The sequence below is a fragment of the Ranitomeya imitator genome, chromosome 3 (assembly GCF_032444005.1).
Source record: "Ranitomeya imitator isolate aRanImi1 chromosome 3, aRanImi1.pri, whole genome shotgun sequence".
Classification (NCBI taxonomy): Eukaryota; Metazoa; Chordata; class Amphibia; order Anura; family Dendrobatidae; genus Ranitomeya; species Ranitomeya imitator.
The window spans coordinates 209026498-209050083 of NC_091284.1; the positions used below are offsets into that span (position 1 = coordinate 209026498).

The window sequence follows — 23586 nt, forward strand, 5'->3', positions numbered from 1 at the left end:
AATCTCTGTAGGCAGATTCTTAAGGAGATACAGTACATACCAAAAGTTTGGACACACCTTCTCATTTAAAGATTTTTCTGTATTTTCATGACTATGAAAATTGTAAATTCACACTGAAGGCATCAAAACTGTGAATTAACACATGTGAAATTATATACTTAACAGAAACTGAAATTATGTCTTATATTTCAGGTTCTTCAAAGTAGCCACCTTTTGCTTTGATGACTGCTTTGCACACTCTTGGCATTCTCTTGATGAGCTTCAAGAGGTAGTCACCGGGAATGGTCTTCCAACAATCTTGAAGGAGTTCCCAGAGATGCTTAGCACTTGTTGGCCCTTTTGCCTTCACTCTTTGGTCCAGCTCACCCCAAACCATCTCGATTGAGGTCAGGTCTGGTGACTGTGGAGGCCAGGTCATCTGGCGTAGCACCCCATCACTCTCCTTCTTGGTCAAATAGCCCTTACACAGACTGGAGCTGTGTTTGGGGTCTTTGTCCTGTTGAAAAATAAATGATTGTTAAACTAAACGCAAAACGGATAGCATAGCATGCCGCTGCAAGATGCTGTGGTAGCCATGCTGGTTCAGTCTGCCTTCAATTTTGAATAAATCCCCAACAGTGTCACCAGTAAAGCACCCCCACACCATCACACCTCCTCCTCCATGCTTCACGGTGGGAACCAGGCATGTAGAGTCCATCCGTTCACCTTTTCTGCGTTGCACAAAGACACGGTAGTTGGAAGCAAAGATCTCAAATTTGGACTCATCAGACCAAAGCACAGATTTCCACTGGTCCAATGTCCATTCCTTATGTTCTTTAGCCCAAACAAGTCTCTTCTGCTTGTTGCCTGTCCTTAGCAGTGGTTTCCTAGCAGCTATTTTACCATGAAGGCCTGCTGCACAAAGTCTCCTCTTAACAGTTGTTGTAGAGATGTGTCTGCTGCTAGAACTCTGTGTGGCATTGTCCTGGTCTTTAATCTGAGCAGCTGTTAACCTGTGATTTCTGAAGCTGGTGACTCGGATAAACTTATCCTCAGAAGCAGAGGTGACTCTTGGTCTTCCTTTCCTGGGGCAGTCCTCATGTGAGCCAGTTTCTTTGTAGCGCTTGATGGTTTTTGCCACTGCACTTGGGGACACTTTCAAAGTTTTCCCAATTTTTTAGACTGACTGACCTTCATTTCTTAAAGTAATTATGGCCACTCATTTTGCTTTACTTAGCTGCTTTTTTCTTGCCATAATACATATTCTAACAGTCTATTCAGTAGGACTATCAGCTGGGTATCTACCAGACTTCTGCACAACACAACTGATGGTCCCAATCCCATTTATAAGTCAAGAAATCCCACTTATTAAACCTGACAGGGCACACCCGTAAAGTGAAAACCATTCCCGGTGACTACCTCTTGAAGCTCATCAAGAGAATGCAAAACAGTCATCAAAGCAAAAGGTGGCAACTTTGAAGAACCTAGACTATAAGACATATTTTCAGTTGTTTAACACTTTGTATATCATTCCACATGTGTTAATTCATAGTTTTGATGCCTTCAGTGTGAATTTACAATTTTCATAGTCATGAAAATACAGATGAATCTTTAAATGAGAAGGTGTCTCCAAACTTTTGGTCTGTACTGTATGTGTGTGGCCCATAGATCTTAACAGCTCATTTACGTAACAGAAAAACATGGATTTCTTTTGAATAAGACATCGGATTACAGACATCAAGTTATCGTGTTTTTCAGCTTCCTATGTCTTACATGCCAATATAGACTCCTTAGGAGGATTGATCCTACTGAGAGATTCTCTTTTAATTGGTTGACAACCTCTGGAGAACATATTTATTTCTTTATTTTACTTATATTCATGTATTTTGGGCTATAAATAATCTTTGCTATTCGGTTTCGTTAACAATGTAGATTTTTCTGTAGGATTTACTTTGATGTGGTATGTGGTCCTAAATCAGCTGAGAGGAGCTGATAAAAAGACAGATGAAACAGAAACTCTTCCATTGGGCTGCAACAATGAGCTCACTGTCAACTTCTCAGTTTACCCATTCTACAGTCAGCAATACCCAGTGCAACACAGGGCTATAGATTGCAAATAGTGCAACTGTTTTAATGAAATCCAATTACAAAAATGACTTTTAGCCAAAAATACATGTAAGTAAAGAAAAAAAAGAAATAACCTCAAAGGTGGATAAACCCTTTAATTGAGAATGCCTATTCAGTAATTACCGTAACTCCTTTTCGCAAAAAGACATTGCATTCATGTCTTAAGAAGGGGTCTGAATGTGTGGAAGGGGCTCAGGATCTGATCTTTCTCCATAAGTGACAGATACCGGCTATATTATATGGCCGGCATCTGTCTCTAACAGTCAGTTTGCGGCCGAGTTTCGGCTGTGGTTGACTATTTAAATGCCGCTGTCAATCTCTGACAGCGACATTTAAATGGCCCATGTGTGCCTGTACACACCAGCTGCCATCGGCCCCCTATCACACCATCACTGAGCTCAGCTGTTGCCCTATCCTGTGCAAACTGTGCCATAAGACATAAGTTGACTATGATTTGTGAACTTTTCTTATGATCATACTTTATGTAAAGCCTTATATTTTCTCCCATAAATACTTGCAGCGATTGGGTTTAAAGTAATGACTGCAGCTCGGCAAATGAACTGCATCTGCGTGGAAGCCTACACAGCCATCAAGAGCCCGAAATAATGTCCTCCCAAAATCCATTTGCCGCTCGTATTAACTGTAATGAATAAACGGACTTCTCTGCAATCAGCTGAGGAATGAGTTTTGGTGTCAAAATGTTTCAAATGGTACAAAGAGATCGGCATTTAGAGGGAACTTGGTTTTCTGGAACACTGAATGCCAAGCTGTGCTCCCTCTCGGTGAACGCATAGATACACGTCAGGCAGGACATTCCGGGCTCCGTACAAGATCAGGGTTCACAAATTGTGGAGTATAGCATGAAAGTGTTTTAAAGTCACAATCTGGTGTACTTTATTCTTCCATTAAAGTTCACTAAATCCTGAACCAAATGGTTTTACTTAAAGAGCAACTAAACTTTGAGGGGGTTTTTAACAGTTTTGTCCAGCATGGAAAGTTATTACGTTTTCCAAATAATAATATTAAGAGATTTGTCTTTATTCCTGTGAAAAAAAAAAATATTGCCTGCTGCAGGCTTATACCCGGAGTTAGTGGGGAGCACAGGTGCTAAGCTGACCCTTTCACTGCCGGCATCTGTACTCCAATTAAGTACATTGTGATATTAATATAGCTAAAGAGAGGCAAATAGCCTGGGAAAAAGCAGATATATGGAGGTCACGTTCAGGCATTTTTTTTTCAAGAATGATGATGGATCAGTTTATAAAAATATTTGCACAAATTCATAACATATATATATATATTTCTAGATATATATACATATATTTCTATATATATATATATATATATATATATATATATATATATATATATATATATATATATATATATATATATATATATATATATATATATATATAATATATAACCAAAAGTTTGGACACACCCTCTCATTTACAGATTTTTCTGTATTTTCCTGACTATGAAAATTGTACATTCACACTGAAGGCATCAAAACTATGAATTAACACATGGGGAATTATATACTTAACAAAAAAGTGTGAAACAACTGAAATTATGTCTTATATTCTAGGTTCTTTAAAGTAGCCACTTTTTGCTTTGATGACTGCTTTGCACACTCTTGGCATTCTCTTGCTGAGCTTCAAGAGGTAGTCACCGGGAATGGTCATCCAACAATCTTGAAGGAGTTCCCAGAGATGCTTAGCACTTGTTGGCCCTTTTGCCTTCACTCTGTGGTCCAGCTCACCCCAAACCATCTCGATTGGGTTCAGGTCTGGTGACTGGAGGCCAGGTCATCTGGCGTAGCACCCCATCACTCTCCTTCTTGGTCAAATAGCCCTTACACAGCCTAGAGGTGTGTTTGGGATCATTGTCCTGTTGAAAAATAAATGATGGTCCAACTAAACGCAAACGGGATGGAATAGCATGCCACTGCAAGATGCTGTGGTAGCCATGCTGGGTCAGTATGCCTTCAATTTTGAATAAATCCCCAACAGTGCCACCAGCAAAGCACCCCCACACCATCACACCTCCTCCTCCATGCTTCACGGTGGGAACCAGGCATGTAGAGTCCATCCGTTCACCTTTTCTGCGTCACACAAAGACACGGTGGTTGGAAGAAAGATCTCAAATTTGGATTCATCAAACCAAAGCACAGATTTCCACTGGTCTAATGTCCATTCCTTGTGTTCTTTAGCCCAAACAAGTCTATTCTGCTTGTTGCCTGTCCTTGTCAATTTTTTCCTAGCAGCTATTTTACCATCAAGGCCTGCTGCACAAAGTCTCCTCTTAACAGTTGTTGTAGAGATGTGTCTGCTGCTAGAACTCTGTGTGGCATTGACCTGGTCTCTAATCTGAGCTGCTGTTAACCTGCGATTTCTGAGGCTGGTTAATCAGATAAACTTATCAGAAGCAAGGGTGACTCTTGGTGTTCCTTTCCTGGGGCGGTCCTCATGTGAGCCAGTTTCTTTGTAGCGCTTGATGGTTTTTGCCACTGCACTTGGGGACACTTTCAAAGTTTTCCCAATTTTTCGGACTGACTTACCTTCATTTCTTAAAGTAATGTTGGTCACTCGTTTTTCTTTACTTAGAGTCATTTTTCTTGCCATAATACAAATTCTAACAGTCTATTCGGCAGGACTATCAGCTGTGTATCCACCAGACTTCTGCACAACACAACTGATGGTCCCAATCCCATTTATAAGGCAAGAATTCCCACTTATTAAACCTGACAGGGCACACCTGTGAAGTGAAAACCATTCCCGGTGACTACCTTTTGAAGCTCATCAAGAGAATGCCAAGAGTGTGCAAAACAGTCATCAAAGCAAAAGGTGGCTCCTTTGAAGAACCTAGAATATAAGACATAATTTCAGTTGTTTCACACTTTTTTGTTAAGTATATAATTCCACATGTGTTAATTCACAGTTGTGATGCCTTCAGTGTGAATGTACAATTTTCATAGTCATGAAAATACAGAAAAATCTTCAAATGAGAAGGTGTGTCCAAACTTGTGGTCTGTACTGAATATAGTTACTCTTTAAAGGAAATCTGTCACTAGGTTTTTGCTAATTAATCTGCAAACAGCACGATGTTGGGGCAGACAACCTGATTCCAGTGATGTCACTTAAGGTACCTTCACACTCAGCAACTTTACAACGAGAACGACAACGATCCGTGACGTTGCAGCGTCCTGGATAGCGATCTCGTTGTGTTTGACACGCAGCAGCGATTTGGATCCTGCTGTGACATCGCTGGTTGGAGCTAGAAGTCCAGAACTTTATTTGGTCGTCAGGTCGGCGTGTATCATCATGTTTGACAGCAAAAACGATGCCAGCAACGTTTTTACACGGAGCGTGAACGATAAGTGAGTCGCCGTTACGTCACTGGATCGCTCCTGCATCGTTCTGGAGCTGCAGTGTTTTGACGTCTCTACAGCGACCTAAACAGCGATGCTCCAGCAATCGGCTTGTTGTCTATATCGCTGCAGCTTCGCTGAATGTGACGGTACCTTTACTAGTTTGTGTGGTGTAAAAACATTGCTTGCTCTGCAGGAAATTATCACTAGAGGACTAATTGTCTGGTTCCATGCAGTCCTGCTGTGTGTAACCACGTCCCTCCCACTGTTTAGGATCTTTGTGCCAATCAGTGGTGTGGCCGGGGTTATGCAGTACTCAGCATTGGAGAACTGCTAGATCAGCAGCAGAGAGAAAACATTGATTTTATCAAAACTGCACCAAGCAGACCAGTAAATGATACATCGCTGGAATCAGGGTCTCCTACATAATGCTGCCATCATATAATGTTGCGAAAATATGATGACCTTTTTAACAACTTCTGGACCGTCCATAGACTTTAAATATCTTGGTGGTCCGTCTCCTACTCTGCAGTGATGTTGTAAAACGTCACTGCATAGTAGCGCAGCTACACACGATCATACAGATAGAAGGCACACATGGTTTCTTACCCTCTATGACTTTTTGATGGTGGGCACAATGTGTCAAATAAAAAAGAAATTAAAATATGGCAGGTAAAAAATAAATTAAAAAAAGTAAACTGTCAATCCAAATCGCCATTACTACGCATTACACCCCGTGGAAAAAATAAATAAATGAAAACGTATCTGAAATATAAAAATATAATTGTAGCAGAATAAATACCAGTTTTTAAATGTATTTTAGCGGTCCTTTTGTGGTCATAAAAAATGGGGAAGACAGACCATCATTACCCTTGTTTTCACACAAATATCTCCAGCAAAGCAAATAGAATGTATATCCGTGACATAAAAACGAAGCCCCAATTATCATTAAAAAAAAAAATTCAAAAATGACTGTAATGTACAAATGATAAAAATGTGTGCAGTCCTTTAAACCATATGTAGACAAAACCTGAAAATGTGCCTGTTGAGGAACGGGCGTGAATGGCCCGGTCTTGAACTAGTTAAAGATTTGTAAGCAATTATTGAAGTGTTATGGGGAAGTTTATTTTTTATTGAATGCCACGTTTCATCTGTCAAAAAAACTGCACATTTATTTAGCTGATTTTCCCCAAAAGTTCAGACCTGGGCTTGATAATTGTGTTGGGTGTTTTAGTATGAGGGACTTTTACTGACCCCAATGTTTAGGGTGCATACATGTGAATGAGGTTGTACATGGATTTCTCAATCCACATTTTCAGATGTATGTGACTGCCGCGTTTCTCACCGGAACAAGTGAAGGCATTATATGAGAATATATCTGATTTGTTCCTTTTTAAGAAAAGATATGAGACTTAGGCTGCCTCCAATCACATTGGGGCCTCAAAGGGTTAGGGTAAAAAAAAATTGTGACATTGAGATGACATGGAGGCATGGTCTTCATGTTCTAATACAGCAATGAAATAAAGATTAATTGCTATGACCGTTTTAAGAGTTGCTTGTATTACAGAGTCCATAAATCTGCTTGTTTTTCCAGGTGATGTGATTGTCGACATAAATGGGACGTGTGTCCTTGGTCACACGCATGCCGAAGTCGTCCAGATGTTCCAGCTGATCCCCATAAACCAGTACGTGAATATGACCCTTTGCCGAGGATACCCTCTTCCTGAAGATAGTGATGATCCTGTGAACGATATTGTCACCAATCCCCCACCGATGATCAATGGGCAGATGACAACTCAAGGCGAAAACCTGGGAAGTCAAGACTTAAAATCTGGAGTCGTCGTGCTGGACCAAAATGGAAAACCAGGCCATGTGTTAGTCAATGGAAGGTTGAATGGCCCTTCACTTGAGATACAAGATCAAAGGACATCTGTGGCGTCAACTGTGAACACGCAGCCAGAACTTGTAACTGTTCCTTTATTGAAAGGCCCCAAGGGTTTTGGATTTGCTATTGCCGATAGTGCAATGGGTCAAAAGGTGAAAATGATCTTGGATAGCCAGTGGTGTCCGGGACTTCAAAAAGGAGACGTAATAAAAGAAATCTATCATCAGAATGTGCAAAACCTAACTCACATACAGGTTGTTGAAGTCCTGAAGCAATTTCCAGTTGGGGCAGAGGTGCCATTACTGGTGTTAAGAGGAGGTCAGTTGTACTTAATATCTTAATTGTGAATTCAGTCTATGGCTTTTAGTTACTTTTTCTTCTAGATATATATAATGTTTAGATGAATACATTTTTCCAGTAGATCATTATGCAGGAAAGATGCTTCAGCATCCATACTGACTGTGGCAAACTTCAGGTCCATACCTCATGCGCGTATGCATCCGATAATGGGCATAAACCCAATATGTACTTATCCTCACCCTTATTCCTGGATGGCCCGATGGGACCCCTGACTTGAATGAAGTGAAGGTGTGCATGATTGACTTCTGCTCCATGCATCCTCTATGAGCTTGCTGGAAATAGCCGAGCGTTGTATGAGATTTTCTCCGACAGTCCCTTAGACCATGAATGGAGCGTAGGCTGAGCATGCTCTGCAGTGCTCCACTCTGCGGAGTCCCATTCTTGTGATTCAAGAGCTCGGTTTTCAACATTCCTCGGGGGTCCCAGCAGTCTGGTCACCAATGATAGCAAGTTATTCCCTATACAAAAAATAGGGGTACCTTATTATTTTTGGAATAATCCTTTTAACTTAAGCAATTAATGTTTGGAGCCCGACTCGCCAACACAATGGAGATGCCAGATATCAGAATCCTCTGTCCTCAAACACTGATGAGCAGTTGACGTAGGCAAATAATAATGATATCCTGGAGTACTCCTTAAAATGAAAGACCGATGCCGAATTACATTTTGTGGTGCCAGTGTTAAAAATGATTTAAAAAAATAAAAATCTCACTTAACAGATGAGAAATATCTCCCATAAAATACTGATGTCACACAAGGACATTGGAACACACCGATAGTTATGCAACTGCACATGAGCGCTGTCATTCAGAGCGAGACGGCAGATCCATATTGATTAATCATGTCTGGCTGGATTTGTTTTTCTTTGTGCTGGCACTTAAAAGAATTAAAAAAAAAAAAACTCTAAAGTACCTGGAGGGAGAACCACAGAGGGGAACTAACCACAATAAATAAGTATTTGTCTAGTAAGATTTCACACAGGGGCTGTCGGGGAGGGATTGTTCTGCAGTAACAGCTTTTATAGTATGTAACGCAATGCTGCATATTCTAGCATTTAATCCTTGGGTGCAGCATAGTCATTGTCTGTAAAAATCATTCAGATTGGATTTTAGCATGTAACTCTGTAATATTGTTCTTTGGGTTTTTAGTACACCGGATGACTTGTTAGATAGAATGTGGTTCAGTCAAAAGTACTCGACAAAAGCGGTAGATTAGAGCCTGACCGCCATGACCAGCTAAATTACAATAGTATTTTAATTCTCCGCTCTTAAGTATACTGCGGGAGTCAGCACTCGGAATAGAAGAGCGTCGTCTTCCCTGATACTACCGATAAGGGAATGTACATTAGATGGGCTGTACCGATAGATTCCTGCCGTTTCAGCATGGACACAGTTAAAAGCAATTACACTGACTCCATTTCTATTTCATCCTAATTAGCTTATACGTGCACATAATGTGGTTCCTGATAGCTGCCAGTTAAAGATGCGTCTCTATGTCTGCTTTAATGGCCCAGTCTTTGGCCTTTTAAAAGCTGCTTTATTCCCAGTGATTGAATCCGAGTGGCCTTATCAAGGCTCATTCATGTGTTACATTCATTGACTTAATTGACTTTGCATTTGCAAAAGAAAAAATAAAATATAAAACTAGAAGCCGATATAAGACTTTGTCATGTGGTCAAACTTTAGCCTTTACTTAAATGTAGATAATAAATATGCTAATTCTGATTGTTAGAATAGGTAATTGGCACTAATCCTGCACTTAGTAGAATGGCTAAGGAATGTATAATAAAATTTTTACGAGCTGACCATGATCTGAGTGACGTGTCTATTGGTCTAGTGTTCGTTTTTTTTCCTTTAATTTTATTTCTTTTTTTCCCACCATAAGAAAATTTAGGGTGTTCATACACATTTCAGAAGGCCCTTAATGACCATAAATAGTTGCAGTTGGCCACCACAGGTATAGACATAAAGTTATGTTAACGAGCTGAATCGTGCCTATGCTGGATAGTCTCCAGTATTGTATCTTATACCGGTCAGCTCTCCTGAATATGGTGTACAGTCATACAGTGTACAAATAACTATACTATACAGTGTCTTATACGAATACTGTAATGTAGGGTGCCCAAATGGTCATATACAGGCTCATTTAGACAGGCCGATCCAGTCCATTAAACAGCCATAGCTGATGGGTGGTCATAGACAGGCCCATTTAGACAGGCCGATGCAGTTCATTAAGCAACCATAGCTGATCGGTGGTCATATACAGGCCCATTTAGACAGGTCGATCCAATTTATTAAACAACCATATCTGATCGGCGGTCATTTACAGGCCCATTTAGACAGGTCGATCCAATTTATTAAACAACCATATCTGATCGGCGGTCATTTACAGGCCCATTTAGACAGGCCGATCCAATTTATTAAACAACCATAGCTGATCGGCGGTCATTTACAGGCCCATTTAGACAGGCCGATGCAGTTCATTAAGCAACCATAGCTGATCGGTGGTCATATACAGGCCCATTTAGACAGGTCGATCCAATTTATTAAACAACCATATCTGATCGGCGGTCATTTACAGGCCCATTTAGACAGGTCGATCCAATTTATTAAACAACCATATCTGATCGGCGGTCATTTACAGGCCCATTTAGACAGGTCGATCCAATTTATTAAACAACCATATCTGATCGGCGGTCATTTACAGGCCCATTTAGACAGGCCGATCCAATTTATTAAACAACCATAGCTGATCGGCGGTCATTTACAGGCCCATTTAGACAGGCCGATCCAGGTCATTAAACAACCATAGCTGATCGGCGGTCATATACAGGCCCATTTAGACAGGTCGATCCAATTTATTAAACAACCATATCTGATCGGCGGTCATTTACAGGCCCATTTAGACAGGTCGATCCAGGTCATTAAACAACCATATCTGATCGGCGGTCATTTACAGGCCCATTTAGACAGGTCGATCCAGGTCATTAAACAACCATATCTGATCGGCGGTCATTTACAGGCCCATTTAGACAGGTCGATCCAGGTCATTAAACAACCATATCTGATCGGCGGTCATTTACAGGCCCATTTAGACAGGCCGATCCAATTTATTAAACAACCATAGCTGATCGGCGGTCATTTACAGGCCCATTTAGACAGGTCGATCCAGGTCATTAAACAACCATAGCTGATCGGCGGTCATATACAGGCCCATTTAGACAGGTCGATCCAATTTATTAAACAACCATATCTGATCGGCGGTCATTTACAGGCCCATTTAGACAGGCCGATGAACATTCTTGGTCCTTCTGTGCATATGTAATGTCATGTTATTGGCAGCACAGCACAACAAAACTGATCATTTTTAAACCACCTTAGTAATGGACCTGTCGCCAAGACAAAAGTGGCCAGTTTTTGTTCTTATTTTATTCCCGACGCTCCCCTGAGCATACTGTTTTTTTTTTTTTTTCTAAATCCACCTATATAGTGCCAAAGATATGGACCTTTTTATATAGTGCTAATTTTTTAATGTTTGCTCACAGGATCCTCTGGGGCTTGTCTTCAGGCTGTATTACATTATTACCTTGTGAGAAACGCCATCTTGGTAATGGTAACTACTCAAAAAAATAGCACAAAATAAAAAGATCATCTCTGGTACTGAGCTGTATGAAGGATTAAAAAATGAAGGATTAAAAAAAAAATTACCGTACTTGGGGAGCAGGGGAAATAAAATAAGTGCAAAAAACTGGCCAGACCTGGTGAACTAGTCTTCTTTAAAATGTATTGTAATCCGTAAATAAGTGTTTTACTTGTTCGTCCGCCTTGCATTTCACCCTTTGCATTGGATATAGTAACATGTGCAGCAATAGGGGTCAATTTGTACAGTGCATATGTGTGCGTGGAGAGTCTGAGTCGGAGGCCCCACTCATCTCCGCAGTGCACTGTAATTTAGCAACTTTTTTTTACCTTTTACAACAATTTTCTGGCTTTAAAGCTTCTATTATTATTATTATTATTATTATTATTTATATAGCACCATTAGTTGCATGGTGCTGTACATGAGAAAGGGGTTACATACAGAGTTATAGATATCATTTACAGTAAACAAATTTACAGTGACAGACTGGTACAGAGGGGAGAGGACCCTGTCCTTGCGGACTTACATTCTACGGGAATCGAGGCCATAGCCTTTCTCTCATCAATGAGCGCTTGATACAGGACTGTGTGCGTCAAGCCCCCCAAGGTGCGTACTTCTTATGTCATTTGGGAGATTAGTGATGGTTCTAGGGGCCTGGACCCCACTGATTTGCAGGTGACTAAAGTACATACATTAAAATAAAAAGAAAACTGTTAAATGTTACTGTTTAAGTTTGTTTTCCAATGTCTGTTAGCATTGATTTGTCTTGTGTTTAATGGATCTAATTTTATTTTCAGCTCCGCCTTCACCTACCAAAGTAACAAAAGTGGTGAGTAAATTACACATTGTGTCTTATATATCTTTTGTAATTGAATGAATCCTAATCATTCAGAAGAGTGAACTATATTGTAAAGAAGAGAATGCATCGCTCTGTTGTAGCCTTTGAATTTTTTGTTTTTCTTAGATAAGCCGCTGTGTACATTTCAATAGCTCGAGCATCATATGTTTCTGGGCTTTTATGTGTTGCATCTATATTCTGTCAATGAATATCTCACCCTATAAAAGCTATACATCACGCAAATACAGTGCCTTGCAAAAGTATTCGGCTCCCTGGAACTTTTCAACCTTTTCCCACATATCATGCTTCAAACATAAAGATACTGTACCAAATGTAAATTTTTGGTGAAGAATCAACAACAAGTGGAACACAATTGTGAAGTTGAATGAAATTTATCGGTTATTTTAAATTGTTTTGGAAATTCAAAAACTAAAAAGTGGGGCGTGCAATATTATTTGGCCCCCTTACTTTCAGTGCAGCAAACTCGCTCCAGAAGTTCATTGTGGATCTCTGAATGATCCAATGTTGTCCTAAATGCCTAATGATGATAAATATAGTCCACCTATATGTAATCAAGTCTCCGTATAAATGCACCTGCTCGGTGATAGTCTAAGGGTTCTGTTTGAAGCACAGAGATCATCATGAAGACCAAGGAACACAACAGGCAGGTCCGTGATACTGTTGTGGAGAAGTTTAAAGCTGGATTTGGATACTGAATGATTTCCAAAACTTTAAACATCCCAAGGAGCACTGTGCAAGTGATCATATTGAAATGGAAGGAGTATCCTACCATTGCAAATCTACCACTGTATAATCCAAGCTGTGATATGCTCTTAAAAAGCCAAAGAAATGTCACTATGGCCGTGAACACAATTTCATGGTTCATTGTGCGCTCTCTTATCTGCTCAATTGAGTATGACTCTTGGTCATTCTATCGATCATCGCTTCCCACGTTGCTTCTTTCAGTTCGCCAAAGTTTGGAAAAAACATCTAACTCTAAATGTAATCCCTTAACCATTTGTCAGATCTTCAATAACTTCAAGAAAGAGATTCAATTGCTGTGAAAAAAAAGCTTCAGGTCACCAAAAAATTCAGCAAGTTCCAGGACCATCTTTAAATAGCATTCTGCTATGCGACTGATTCAACATTAGTGCAGAGCTTGCTCTGGAATGGTAGCAGACAGGTGTCAGTAAGGGTTTTGGACGCTGGTCTGGTGTCAAGAAGGGCAAAAATAATGAAGCCCTCTTCATACTGTTTGGGACATCTGTAAGAATGATTGTCCTGGTTAAAAAAAGGATAAGTCTTGTGTGAGGTTGTTTTTCATCCAAGAGAGTGGTCTCTCTCACAATTTTGCCTAAGAAGAACACTGCCATGAATGGGGTGTAAACATCCTCCAAGAGCAACTTCTAATGATCGAAGAGCAAATTGATGATGAACAATGCTTCTTTTCCATGAAGACCATGTTTGTTGCACAAAACATTGACATTTTGGTCCGTGGCCAGGAAACTCCACAGATCTCCATCCCATTGAGAACATGAGGCTAATACTCAAAAAAACGGATGGACAAACAAAACCACAGAAATTGTGATCTACTCCAAGCACAGATTAAGCAAGAATAGGTTGTAATCAGTCGGGATTTGGCCCAGAAGCTGATGTCAGCTGCCATGGCAACTTACAGAAATCTTGAAAAATAAGGGATAACACTATAATGTTGAGTTGTTGCATAAACTTGATGTATTTGTCAGTAAAAGTTTAAAACTTGTGAAATGCTTATAATTGTGCTTTAGTAACCATAGAAACATCGGCATAAAATGTATAAAGCAGTGACATAATAGACTTTGTAAAAACCAAAAGTTTGTGTCACTCCTAAAATTTTTGGTCATTGACTGTACAAAGGCTAAGCTATCTGACTCTGATAGCAGCACTTGGAGGAATATTTTATTTTTACATAATAGCAAGAACAGAATTACTCTTTTTAAATGTAGATTATGTGTAGAGTAGAGTGTCGTCCATGTGGGGGTCATATGACTGATTGATGTGAAAGTCACTCACTTATTTTCCTTTTTCCAAAAAACTCATAAGCAGGAGCTGACGGGGAGCCTCGAGGCGATTGGCACAACTGAAGCTTTACCGCAGCCTTTGCCCTTTCCACCAAATCTCGCTCGATCCAATTCCCCAAAACTTGACCCTTCTGAGGTTTATAAGAAGTCCAAAAATATATTTGAAGATAAGCGTGAGTATTTTTTTTTTATATTATTATTCTTATTACCAAATGCCATTGAGTTGGATCTGTACATTGTCTTAGAGGTTTTGAAACTGTTGAATATGTAATGTCTATTTAATATGTCTCAACCCCTTCATGACATCCGCAGTACATAGCTGTAGATAGCACAAGCGACTAGATGATCACAGATTCAATTCCCTTATGGGAACTAACAAGAACAGTGAAAAGTAAAAAAAATGTTTTAAATATGAAAAAAAATAAACACACTACCATGTAAAAGTTTAGGGTCACTATGAAATGTCCTTATTTTTGAAAGAAAAGCATTTTTTTCCCAATGAAGCTAACATTAAGTGGTTCAGAAATACACTCTATATATTAATGTGGTAAATGACTATTCTAGCTGCAGACATCTGGTTTGTAATGCAATATGTTCATAGGTGGATAGAGGCCCATTTCCAACAGCCACCACTCCAGTGATGGCTGTTCTTTGTGTTTGCTCACTTTGTAAGAAGGCTAATGGATGGTTAGTATACCCTTGAAAACCCTTGTGTAAGTATTAGCACAGCTGAAAACAGTTTGAAAATGGCCAAGAAAAAGGAACTTTCATGTGAAACTCGACGGTCTATTCTTGTTCTTAGAAATGAAGGCTATTCCATGCGAGAAATTGCCAAGAGTACTGTGTGTACTACTCCCTTCAGAGGAGAGCATAAACAGGCTCTATCCAGAGTAGAAAGAGAAGTGGGAGGCCCCGCTGCACAACTGAGCAACAAGACAAGTACATTAGAGTCTGTAGTTTGAGAAATCGACGCCTCACAGGTCCTCAACTGGCAGTTTCAAAATAGTACACGCAAAATGCCAGTGTCAACGTCTACAGTGAAGACGCGACTCCGGGATGCTGTCCTTCAGGGCAGAGTGGCAAAGAAAAAGCCTTATTTGAGACTGACTAATAAAAGGAAAATATTAATATGGGCAAAAGAACACAGACATTGGACAGAGGAAGATTGGAAAAATGTGTTATGGACAGACGAATCCAAGTTTGAGATGTTTGGATCACACAGAAGAACCTTTGTGAGACGCAGAACAACTGAAAAGATGCTGGAACAGTGCCTGATGCCATCTGTCAAGCATGGTGGAGGTAATTTTATGGTTTGGGTTTGCTTTGGTGCTGGTAAATTGGGAGATTTGTACAAGGTAAAAGGGATTTTGAATAAGGAAGGCTATCACTCCATTTTGCAACGCCACACCATACCCTGTGGACAGCGCTTGATTGGAGCCAATTTCATCCTACAACAGGACAATGACCCAAAGCACACCTCCAAATTATGCAAGAAGTATTCAGGTAAGAAGCAGACAGCTGGTATTCTGTCTGTAATGGAGTGGCCAACACAGTCACCAGATCTCAACCCATTGAACTGTTGTGGGAGCAGCTTGACCGTATGGTGCGCAAAAAGTGCCCATCAAGCCAAACCAACTTGTGGGAGGGGCTTCTGGACGCATGAGGTGAAATTTCTCCAGATTACCACAGCAAATTAGCTGCAAGAATGCCAAAGGTCTGCAATGCTGGAATTACTGCAAAGGGAGCAATTTGACGAAAGCAAAGTTTAAAGGAGAAAATTATTTTTTCAAATAAAAATCTTTCTTTCGAATCTCGTCAATATCTGGTCTAGATTTTCAATTAATTTGGAAACTCATTTGATTAATAATAGAATGAGTTTTCATGGAAAACACAAAATTGTCTGGGTGATCCCAAAATTTGGAACGGTGGTATAAATAATTTCTAATTAACTCCTTAAACAGAAAAAAATCAAGAACACCAAAATTGTTTTTTTGAGCACTGCAATTCCACAAAAAATGGGAGATAAAAATGAAAACTAAAAAATGAAAGTTGGCCACTTTGTGAAGGGATTACAGAAATTACCTATTCTAAGGATAGGCCATTTATATCAGGTTGGTTGGGGGCTGTCTCCTTTCACCCAACCAATCACTGGAGTATAGCGGGCACCAATTGAAGGGATAAATTGTGATAACGATTTTAAATGGCTTTTTATAAAAAACAGATATTTGAAGAATGTGCTTCTTACATGTACATCTCACAAAATAAGAATATCATCAAAAAGTTAATTTATTTCAGTTCTTCAATACAAAAAGTAAAACTCATATTATTTAGTAATTACAAACAGAGCGATCTATTTCAATTGTTTATTTCTGTTAATGTTGATGATTATGGCTTACAGCCAATGAAAACCCAAACGTCATTATCTCAGTAAATTAAAATACTTTATAACATCACTGTGAAAAAATGATTTTAAAATCCGAAATGAGGGCCTACTGAAATGTATATTCAGTAAATGCACTCAGTACTTGGTCAGGGCTCCTTTTGCATCAATTACTGCATCAGTGAGGTGTGTCATGGAGGCGATCAGTCTGTGGCACTGCTGAGGTGTTATGGAAGCCCAGGTTGCTTTGATAGCAGACTTCAGCTTGTCTGCATTGTTGGATCTGGTGTCTTTCATCTTCCTCTTGACAAAACCCCATAGATTCTCTATGGGGTTAAGGTCAGACAAGTTTGCTGGCCAATCAAGCACAGTGATACTGTTGTTTCTAAGCCAGGAATTGGTACTTTTGGCAGTGTGGAGAGGTGCCAAGTCCTGCTGGAGAATTAAATTTCCATCTCCAAAAAGCTTGTCGGCAGAGAGAAGCATGAAGTGCTCTAAAATTTTGTGGTAGAAGGCTGACTTTAGTCTTGAGAAAACGCATTGCCCAAGACTGGCAGATTACATGTCTCCCCAAACGATCACCGATTGTGGATACTTCACACTAGACCTTGGAAATCAAGGTCCCAGAGTCTGGATGGAGAGTGGAGAGACGGACAATCCAAACTGCTTGAGGTCTAGTGTGAAGTTTCCACAATCAGTGATGGTTTGGAGAGCCATGTCATCTGCTGGTGTATGTCCACTGTATTTTATCAAGACCAAAGTCTTTTAAAGAGGAACATGAGAGACACCAGACCCAACAATACAGACGAGCTGAAGGCTGCTATCAAAGCAACCTGGGCTTCCATAACACCTCAGCAGTGCCACAGGCTGATCGCTGCCATGCCGCGTTGACGTAGTAATTGATGCCAAAGGATCCCCAACCAAGTATGAGTGCATTTACTGAACATACATTTCAGTAGGATAACATCTCAGATTTTAAAATCATTTTTTCATACTGGTGTTATAAAGTATTCTAATTTACTGAAATAATGGGTTTTGGATTTTCATTGGCTGTAAGCCATAATCATCAACATTAACAGAAATAAACACTTGAAATAGATCACTCTGTTTGTAATGACTCTATATAATATGAGTTTCAATTTTTGTATTGAAGATGAAGAACTGAAATAAATTAACTTTTTGATGATATTCTAATTTTGTGAGAAGCATCTGTGGTTTTTATTTTACTCAGTATTTTTTATACACCCTGAAAAGCCAAAATTTTCTGAAGGCAAACAGAATTATCTTCTGCACCCATGCACCGCTGATCGTGATTGTTGCTCAGTGGAGCATTTGTTCTTTCTTGGATGTGTTCCTTATAAAACATGACCTGGTGAGGGACTTTCTGTGACACATCCATCTGAGCAGTAATCCTATGTGTGGTCCCCTACTTCTGGAAAGTTTGCTGTTTGGATGTCTTGCTCTCAAATACGTCATCTGCTGAGCACATTATTAAACATTTTCGCAGATGTTTTCTTATTCTTACATGGGACCTAAGTGTTCGTAAGAAAAACAGAAATTTCCACAAAAGCCAAGTAGTTTATTGGGTCCAAACATTTGTTTTTTTTTCCCCAGATTTGTTATAGAACAGATAGGCCTTAAAACATCTTTAAGGGCCAATCACATGGCAACCCGCGTAACTCACTCCAAAGTCCTAAACGAACCATAATCCATCAATAATCTGTCTATAGAACAACACATGCCGTTACCAGACACACCTTATTTTCTGAAAATAAGTGTTAGGCAATTAAGAATCCAATCTATCTGATCACAGTTTCCACTTTATTTGTGACTTTTAAAAATATGATATTGTTGCGGTATTTTTTTTCTTAAATGCGTGTATTTGTGGCTAAAATCATTTTTGCAGTTGGATTTCCTTAAAAATGTTGCACTTTTTACTTTCTACAGCCTCTGTGTAATGTTCCTTACTGGCTGCAGAATGAGTTAACTGACTTACCACCAGTGAGCTCATTCTGACAGTTTTCCAGATCATTTAGATGTCTTTTTCTCGGAGCCTCTTAGCTGATTTATGACAACAGGCCGCATTAAAGTTGAATTTTCAGTGAAACAAAGATCCCATACAACCAAACGGTGCAACATTTTTATTGAAACAGAATTGTAAAAAGTGATTTTTATTATTTTTTTTTAAACCCAAATGCATGCGCTGCAATGACGATATTTAAGGCTACAAGCATACCGGTCTTGGCTGCCTATACAAGTTGTGTAAGTATGGCTGTGGATTTAGTTGCAAAAATATATTACACAGACTTCACTTTTTGCAATGCAATATGCAAAGTCCACAGTGAAAATATGACGGACTATTTGATATGCAGTGGCCAATTTCTGCTGCAAATATTCTCAGAAGACTTCAATAAAATTCCATTAATTATAATATATATTTATATTAAAATATTCAACTTTTGATAAGATGTGGATGTTGCACTAGGAAAAGTGAATTTTGTTCTTAAATGAATGTTGTGACTTAGTATAGTTTTAAAATATAGATATTAGAACAAAATGTAAATGATTGAGACTAAACTGGTTTCTATTATATGCAGTGAAAGACGAACTACTTACCGTAGTTGTAATTCTCCTTATTAACCTCTCTGTTGGAGTCAAGTCATTTATTCAAAGAGATTTGTACAAAATTTTTCTGCTGCAGCGCCGAAATCCTCATTACAGTACATATAATATACAGATTCCCAGAGGAGCATGCATGGCATATAAGTCTCCTCACTCTGACATGCAAGGCCTGGCTTGTCTCTCACCACGAGGAGAACCATTACCTCTTGGATCCCAGTGCATAGATGGCACAGGCCAATGTGACTGTGTACGACCTGCTGCATGTAACTTTATATTTTAACACTTAATGAAGCGTTCTGCTTCTGTCGATAATATATTGTTCTTTTGTTTCTTGCTTAGTGATACCTAGAAAGCTTTTTTTATTTTTTTTTTTAATTATTTTATTTTCTATACATAGCTCCCAATACAAAGGACTTGGATGTGTTTCTCCGTAAGCAAGAATCTGGTTTTGGATTCCGGGTCCTTGGAGGGGATGGCCCAGACCAGGCGGTGAGAACAGTTTCCTTTTCAGTATTGTACACATTACGTCACCTAATTTTTCTATTTTTAAGGAAAGTCGTACAGTAAAAAGCACCTTATATTCTTATGAGGTCACCAATATATTGACAGTGTTTTTCTACACTATCACTTTACTGCCAGTCATTGCTTGGATGCTATATCCAGTCCTTATTAGAGTGACATAGAACAGAAATATGACTATGACTTTATGATTTCATGATTACCACTAACTGTAGCTTAACACCTTTCTAGTTTAAATTTGTAATTGAAATGTGTTTATAAAAGTAATAGACAAGTGAGGAGCTCACAAAGTGTATGAAGAATAAGAACAAAATGGCACTTAAAGGAAATTTGTCAGCAGGCTTCCTTTAAGTGCCACATCGGAGAGCAACATAATGTAGGGACAGAGAGCCTGATTCCAACGATGTGTCACTTGCATTACTGTGTGCAACCATTCTCAATCAATCAGAGGTTTTAGATTTAGCAAAGCAGCAGAGCTGAGGAAGCTAACTCCGCCCACACCAGGCTATGTATATACAAAGTCCGTAGACAGTGAGCTGCCTATTACAGGAGGGGGTGTGTCGGACTAGCACATGATAGACCAGCAATGACAAGCTTCTGGTGTTAAAACAATCATTGATTGCAAGCAAACAAAATCTCAGCACTTGATATGAGAGGCATTGCTGAAAACTGTTAACCCCTACAGCCTGCTGTCTTCAGCTTATATAGCAAAAACCTGCCGACGGATTCCCTTTACAGGGAACCTGTCAGCAGGATTGGGCACAGTCACCTACAGACAGTGTCAGGTCAGCACCGTTATACTGATTACAATGATACTTGGGTTGATGAACTCTGTCTTGTGGTTGTTTAATCTTTATATTCAGTTTTGTGTTAATGATATGCTCGTGCTCCAGGGCGGCCTGTGGGGGGGTCTTCATGTGGTGCTCTACTTAGGTATTCACCAGTATGGCTTCTGACAGGTCACTGATCGCCCAGTGACCTGCCCCTATTTTACATACTGAATATTATATGTATTGAAGAAAAAATCACATTCAGCAGGCAGACAATGGCGCTGTAGCATGATTGCATATATAATGTGCATTCAATTGTTTTTTTTGCTGATATAAATTTATTAAAAAAAAAAAATTCTGCTCAGGCTCCTCCGGTGCCTTCTTGCTAAGGAAAAAATAAATTGTCTCTACTAAGATGGTGCCGGCAGCGCCCGCGCAGTAGCATCTATAAGCGATCGATAGATGCTACTGAGCAAGCGCCATCTTGCTGGAGGGAAAAAAAATTGTCTCCACCAAGATGGCGCTGGCGGCACCTGCTGCGGAGTAGCATCTATTGGATCGCCGATAGGTGCTACTGCACAGGTGCAACTTGGAGGATAAGTAAATAATAAAAATACACTCTCTATAGTCTTAAAGGTGAATGTAGATCCTTTTATTTGACTAATAGCCTGTGCCTTTACGTGGCCATACATGATATATGAATATTGGCTGAACCCATGGGATTGAACATCTCATGTGCATGGTGCTAACCAGCTCTACCCTTATAGCAGATTTTGGGGTAAGGAAGTATCAGGCATGTTGAATTTCAGCATGCCCCATCCTTTTGTTCTCACAGGAGGTCAGCAGCTGCTACTGATGTCTGGCACTAGCTTATTCTCTGTCTCAATTGCAAACATGAAATTGCTCATCCTTTATTGTGTTTGGTAGGGGACAGGGAAAAATACCTGTCAAAGAAAGCAGCGCTAAGCAGCCCGCTATCTAAGGTTTATGGATAGCTTGTTATGGCCGTGCCTCATGTGGTGGCCTGATAGCCTGTGTGTATATGTACTGAACATTATATATCTATTAGACATGATTGCTATATAATAAATGATTTGCAGTGCTTTATTCTATTTGGGAAACATGACATTTCAGACGTAGTTTGTTAGGAATGAAGTCAAGTACAGAGATAAATAAATAAGGCCCAGTGTTCTTCTGCAAGTGATTCCAGGTACCTGCAGTGACTTCATGCTGGGTTATGGCTCCGTTTTCTCCTATGCATGCCCAATAATTTAATATAATTGGAGACGACAGGAAACCACAGCAACAAGGCCTACACTGCCTACCGCTGTCATTTTTGAGTTGATGAAATACTGAGAAATCAATGTAAATGTGTGTGATACAAAGGGCACGCAGCTACAATATATCGGCGGAGTACAGCTGCTGAAAGGATCTGACCTTGCTCGGACTCTGCTAGTGTAGCAGCTCTGCTAACCGGTGATTGCTGGCATCGGCAATAACTGAATGTGTGCTGTGCAAGGCCATCGTGTCACAATCTGCATATAAAGCTCCTCAAACAACTGCTAAGGCATAGAACAGATAATTACACTGAAATTACAGGCCTTCATTTTCTGCGTTATCTCTAATTTGCTGGTTTGTCACCAGGCTTGTACTTATTGATCTTAAAGGGAATGTGTCGTCAGAAAATTACCTCTGGTTTAGTTTACGCTTTTAGTGTTAAACTAGATGGTGCCCCGATTCTAACGCATCGGGTATTCTAGAATATGCATGTCCACGTAGTATATTGCCCAGCGACATAGTATATTGCCCAGCCATGTAGTATATTGCCCAGCCATGTAGTATATTGCCCAGCTACGTAGTATATTGCCCAGCAACGTAGTATATTGCCCAGCGACGTAGTATATTGCCCAGTCACGTAGTATATTGCGCAGCCACGTAGTATATTGCCCAGCCACGTAGTATATTGCCCAGCCACATAGTATATTGCCCAGTCACATAGTATATTGCCCAGCAACGTAGTATATTGCCCAGCCATGTAGTATATTGCCCAGCCACGTAGTATATTGCGCAGCCACGTAGTATATTGCCCAGCCACGTAGTATATTGCCCAGCCACATAGTATATTGCCCAGTCACATAGTATATTGCCCAGCAACGTAGTATATTGCCCAGCCATGTAGTATATTGCCCAGCCACGTAGTATATTGCCCAGCCACATAGTATATTGCCCAGTCACATAGTATATTGCCCAGCAACGTAGTATATTGCCCAGCCATGTAGTATATTGCCCAGCCACGTAGTATATTGCCCAGCCACGTAGTATATTGCCCAGCCACGTAGTATATTGCCCAGCCACGTAGTATATTGCCCAGCCACGTAGTATATTGCCCAGCCACGTAGTATATTGCCCAGCCACGTAGTATATTGCCCAGCCACGTAGTATATTGCCCAGCCACGTAGTATATTGCCCAGCCACGTAGTATATTGCCCAGCGACGTAGTATATTGCCCAGCCAGGTAGTATATTGCCCAGCCACATAGTATATTGCCCAGCCACGTAGTATATTGCCCAGCCACGTAGTATATTGCCCAGCCACGTAGTATATTGCCCAGCCACATAGTATATTGCCCAGCCACATAGTATATTGCCCAGCCACGTAGTATATTGCCCAGCCACGTAGTATATTGCCCAGCCACGTAGTATATTGCCCAACATAGAGCCACGCAGTATAGAGACTTAAAAAAAAAATAAACATATACTCACCTTCCGAAGGCTTGTTGGAAGTCCTGCTATACTCTCCATCCGCCGCCTTTCCCGCTCCTCGCCACGCTCCTGGGACCGCTCCATTGCAAACGTCAGCTTCCGGTCCCAGGGCTGGTGTGAGCAGGACCTATGATGACGTCGCGGTCACATGACCGTGACATCACGGCAGGTCCTTGTCGCACACCAGCCCTGGGACCGGAAGCTGCCACTTGCAATGGAGCGGTCCCGGGAGCGTGGCGAGGAGCGGCAAAGGCAGCGGATGGTGAGTATAG

General features: G+C 40.2%; 1 protein-coding gene across 3 annotated transcripts in view; it reads left to right on the forward strand.

Annotated features, from left to right (window-relative positions):
- The window catches only part of MAGI3 (membrane associated guanylate kinase, WW and PDZ domain containing 3), a 372638-nt gene that overhangs the window by 285474 nt on the left and 63578 nt on the right, over positions 1 to 23586 (forward strand). For 2 of the 3 annotated variants that reach the window (XM_069761755.1, XM_069761757.1), the window contains exons 10-13: positions 7074 to 7682; positions 12161 to 12192; positions 14287 to 14434; positions 19661 to 19752. In XM_069761755.1, the coding sequence (XP_069617856.1) occupies positions 7074 to 7682; positions 12161 to 12192; positions 14287 to 14434; positions 19661 to 19752 (881 nt within the window). Of the gene's footprint in view, positions 1 to 7073; positions 7683 to 12160; positions 12193 to 14283; positions 14435 to 19660; positions 19753 to 23586 lie in introns of all 3 variants that reach the window. The other variant, XM_069761756.1, reaches the window with a different exon arrangement.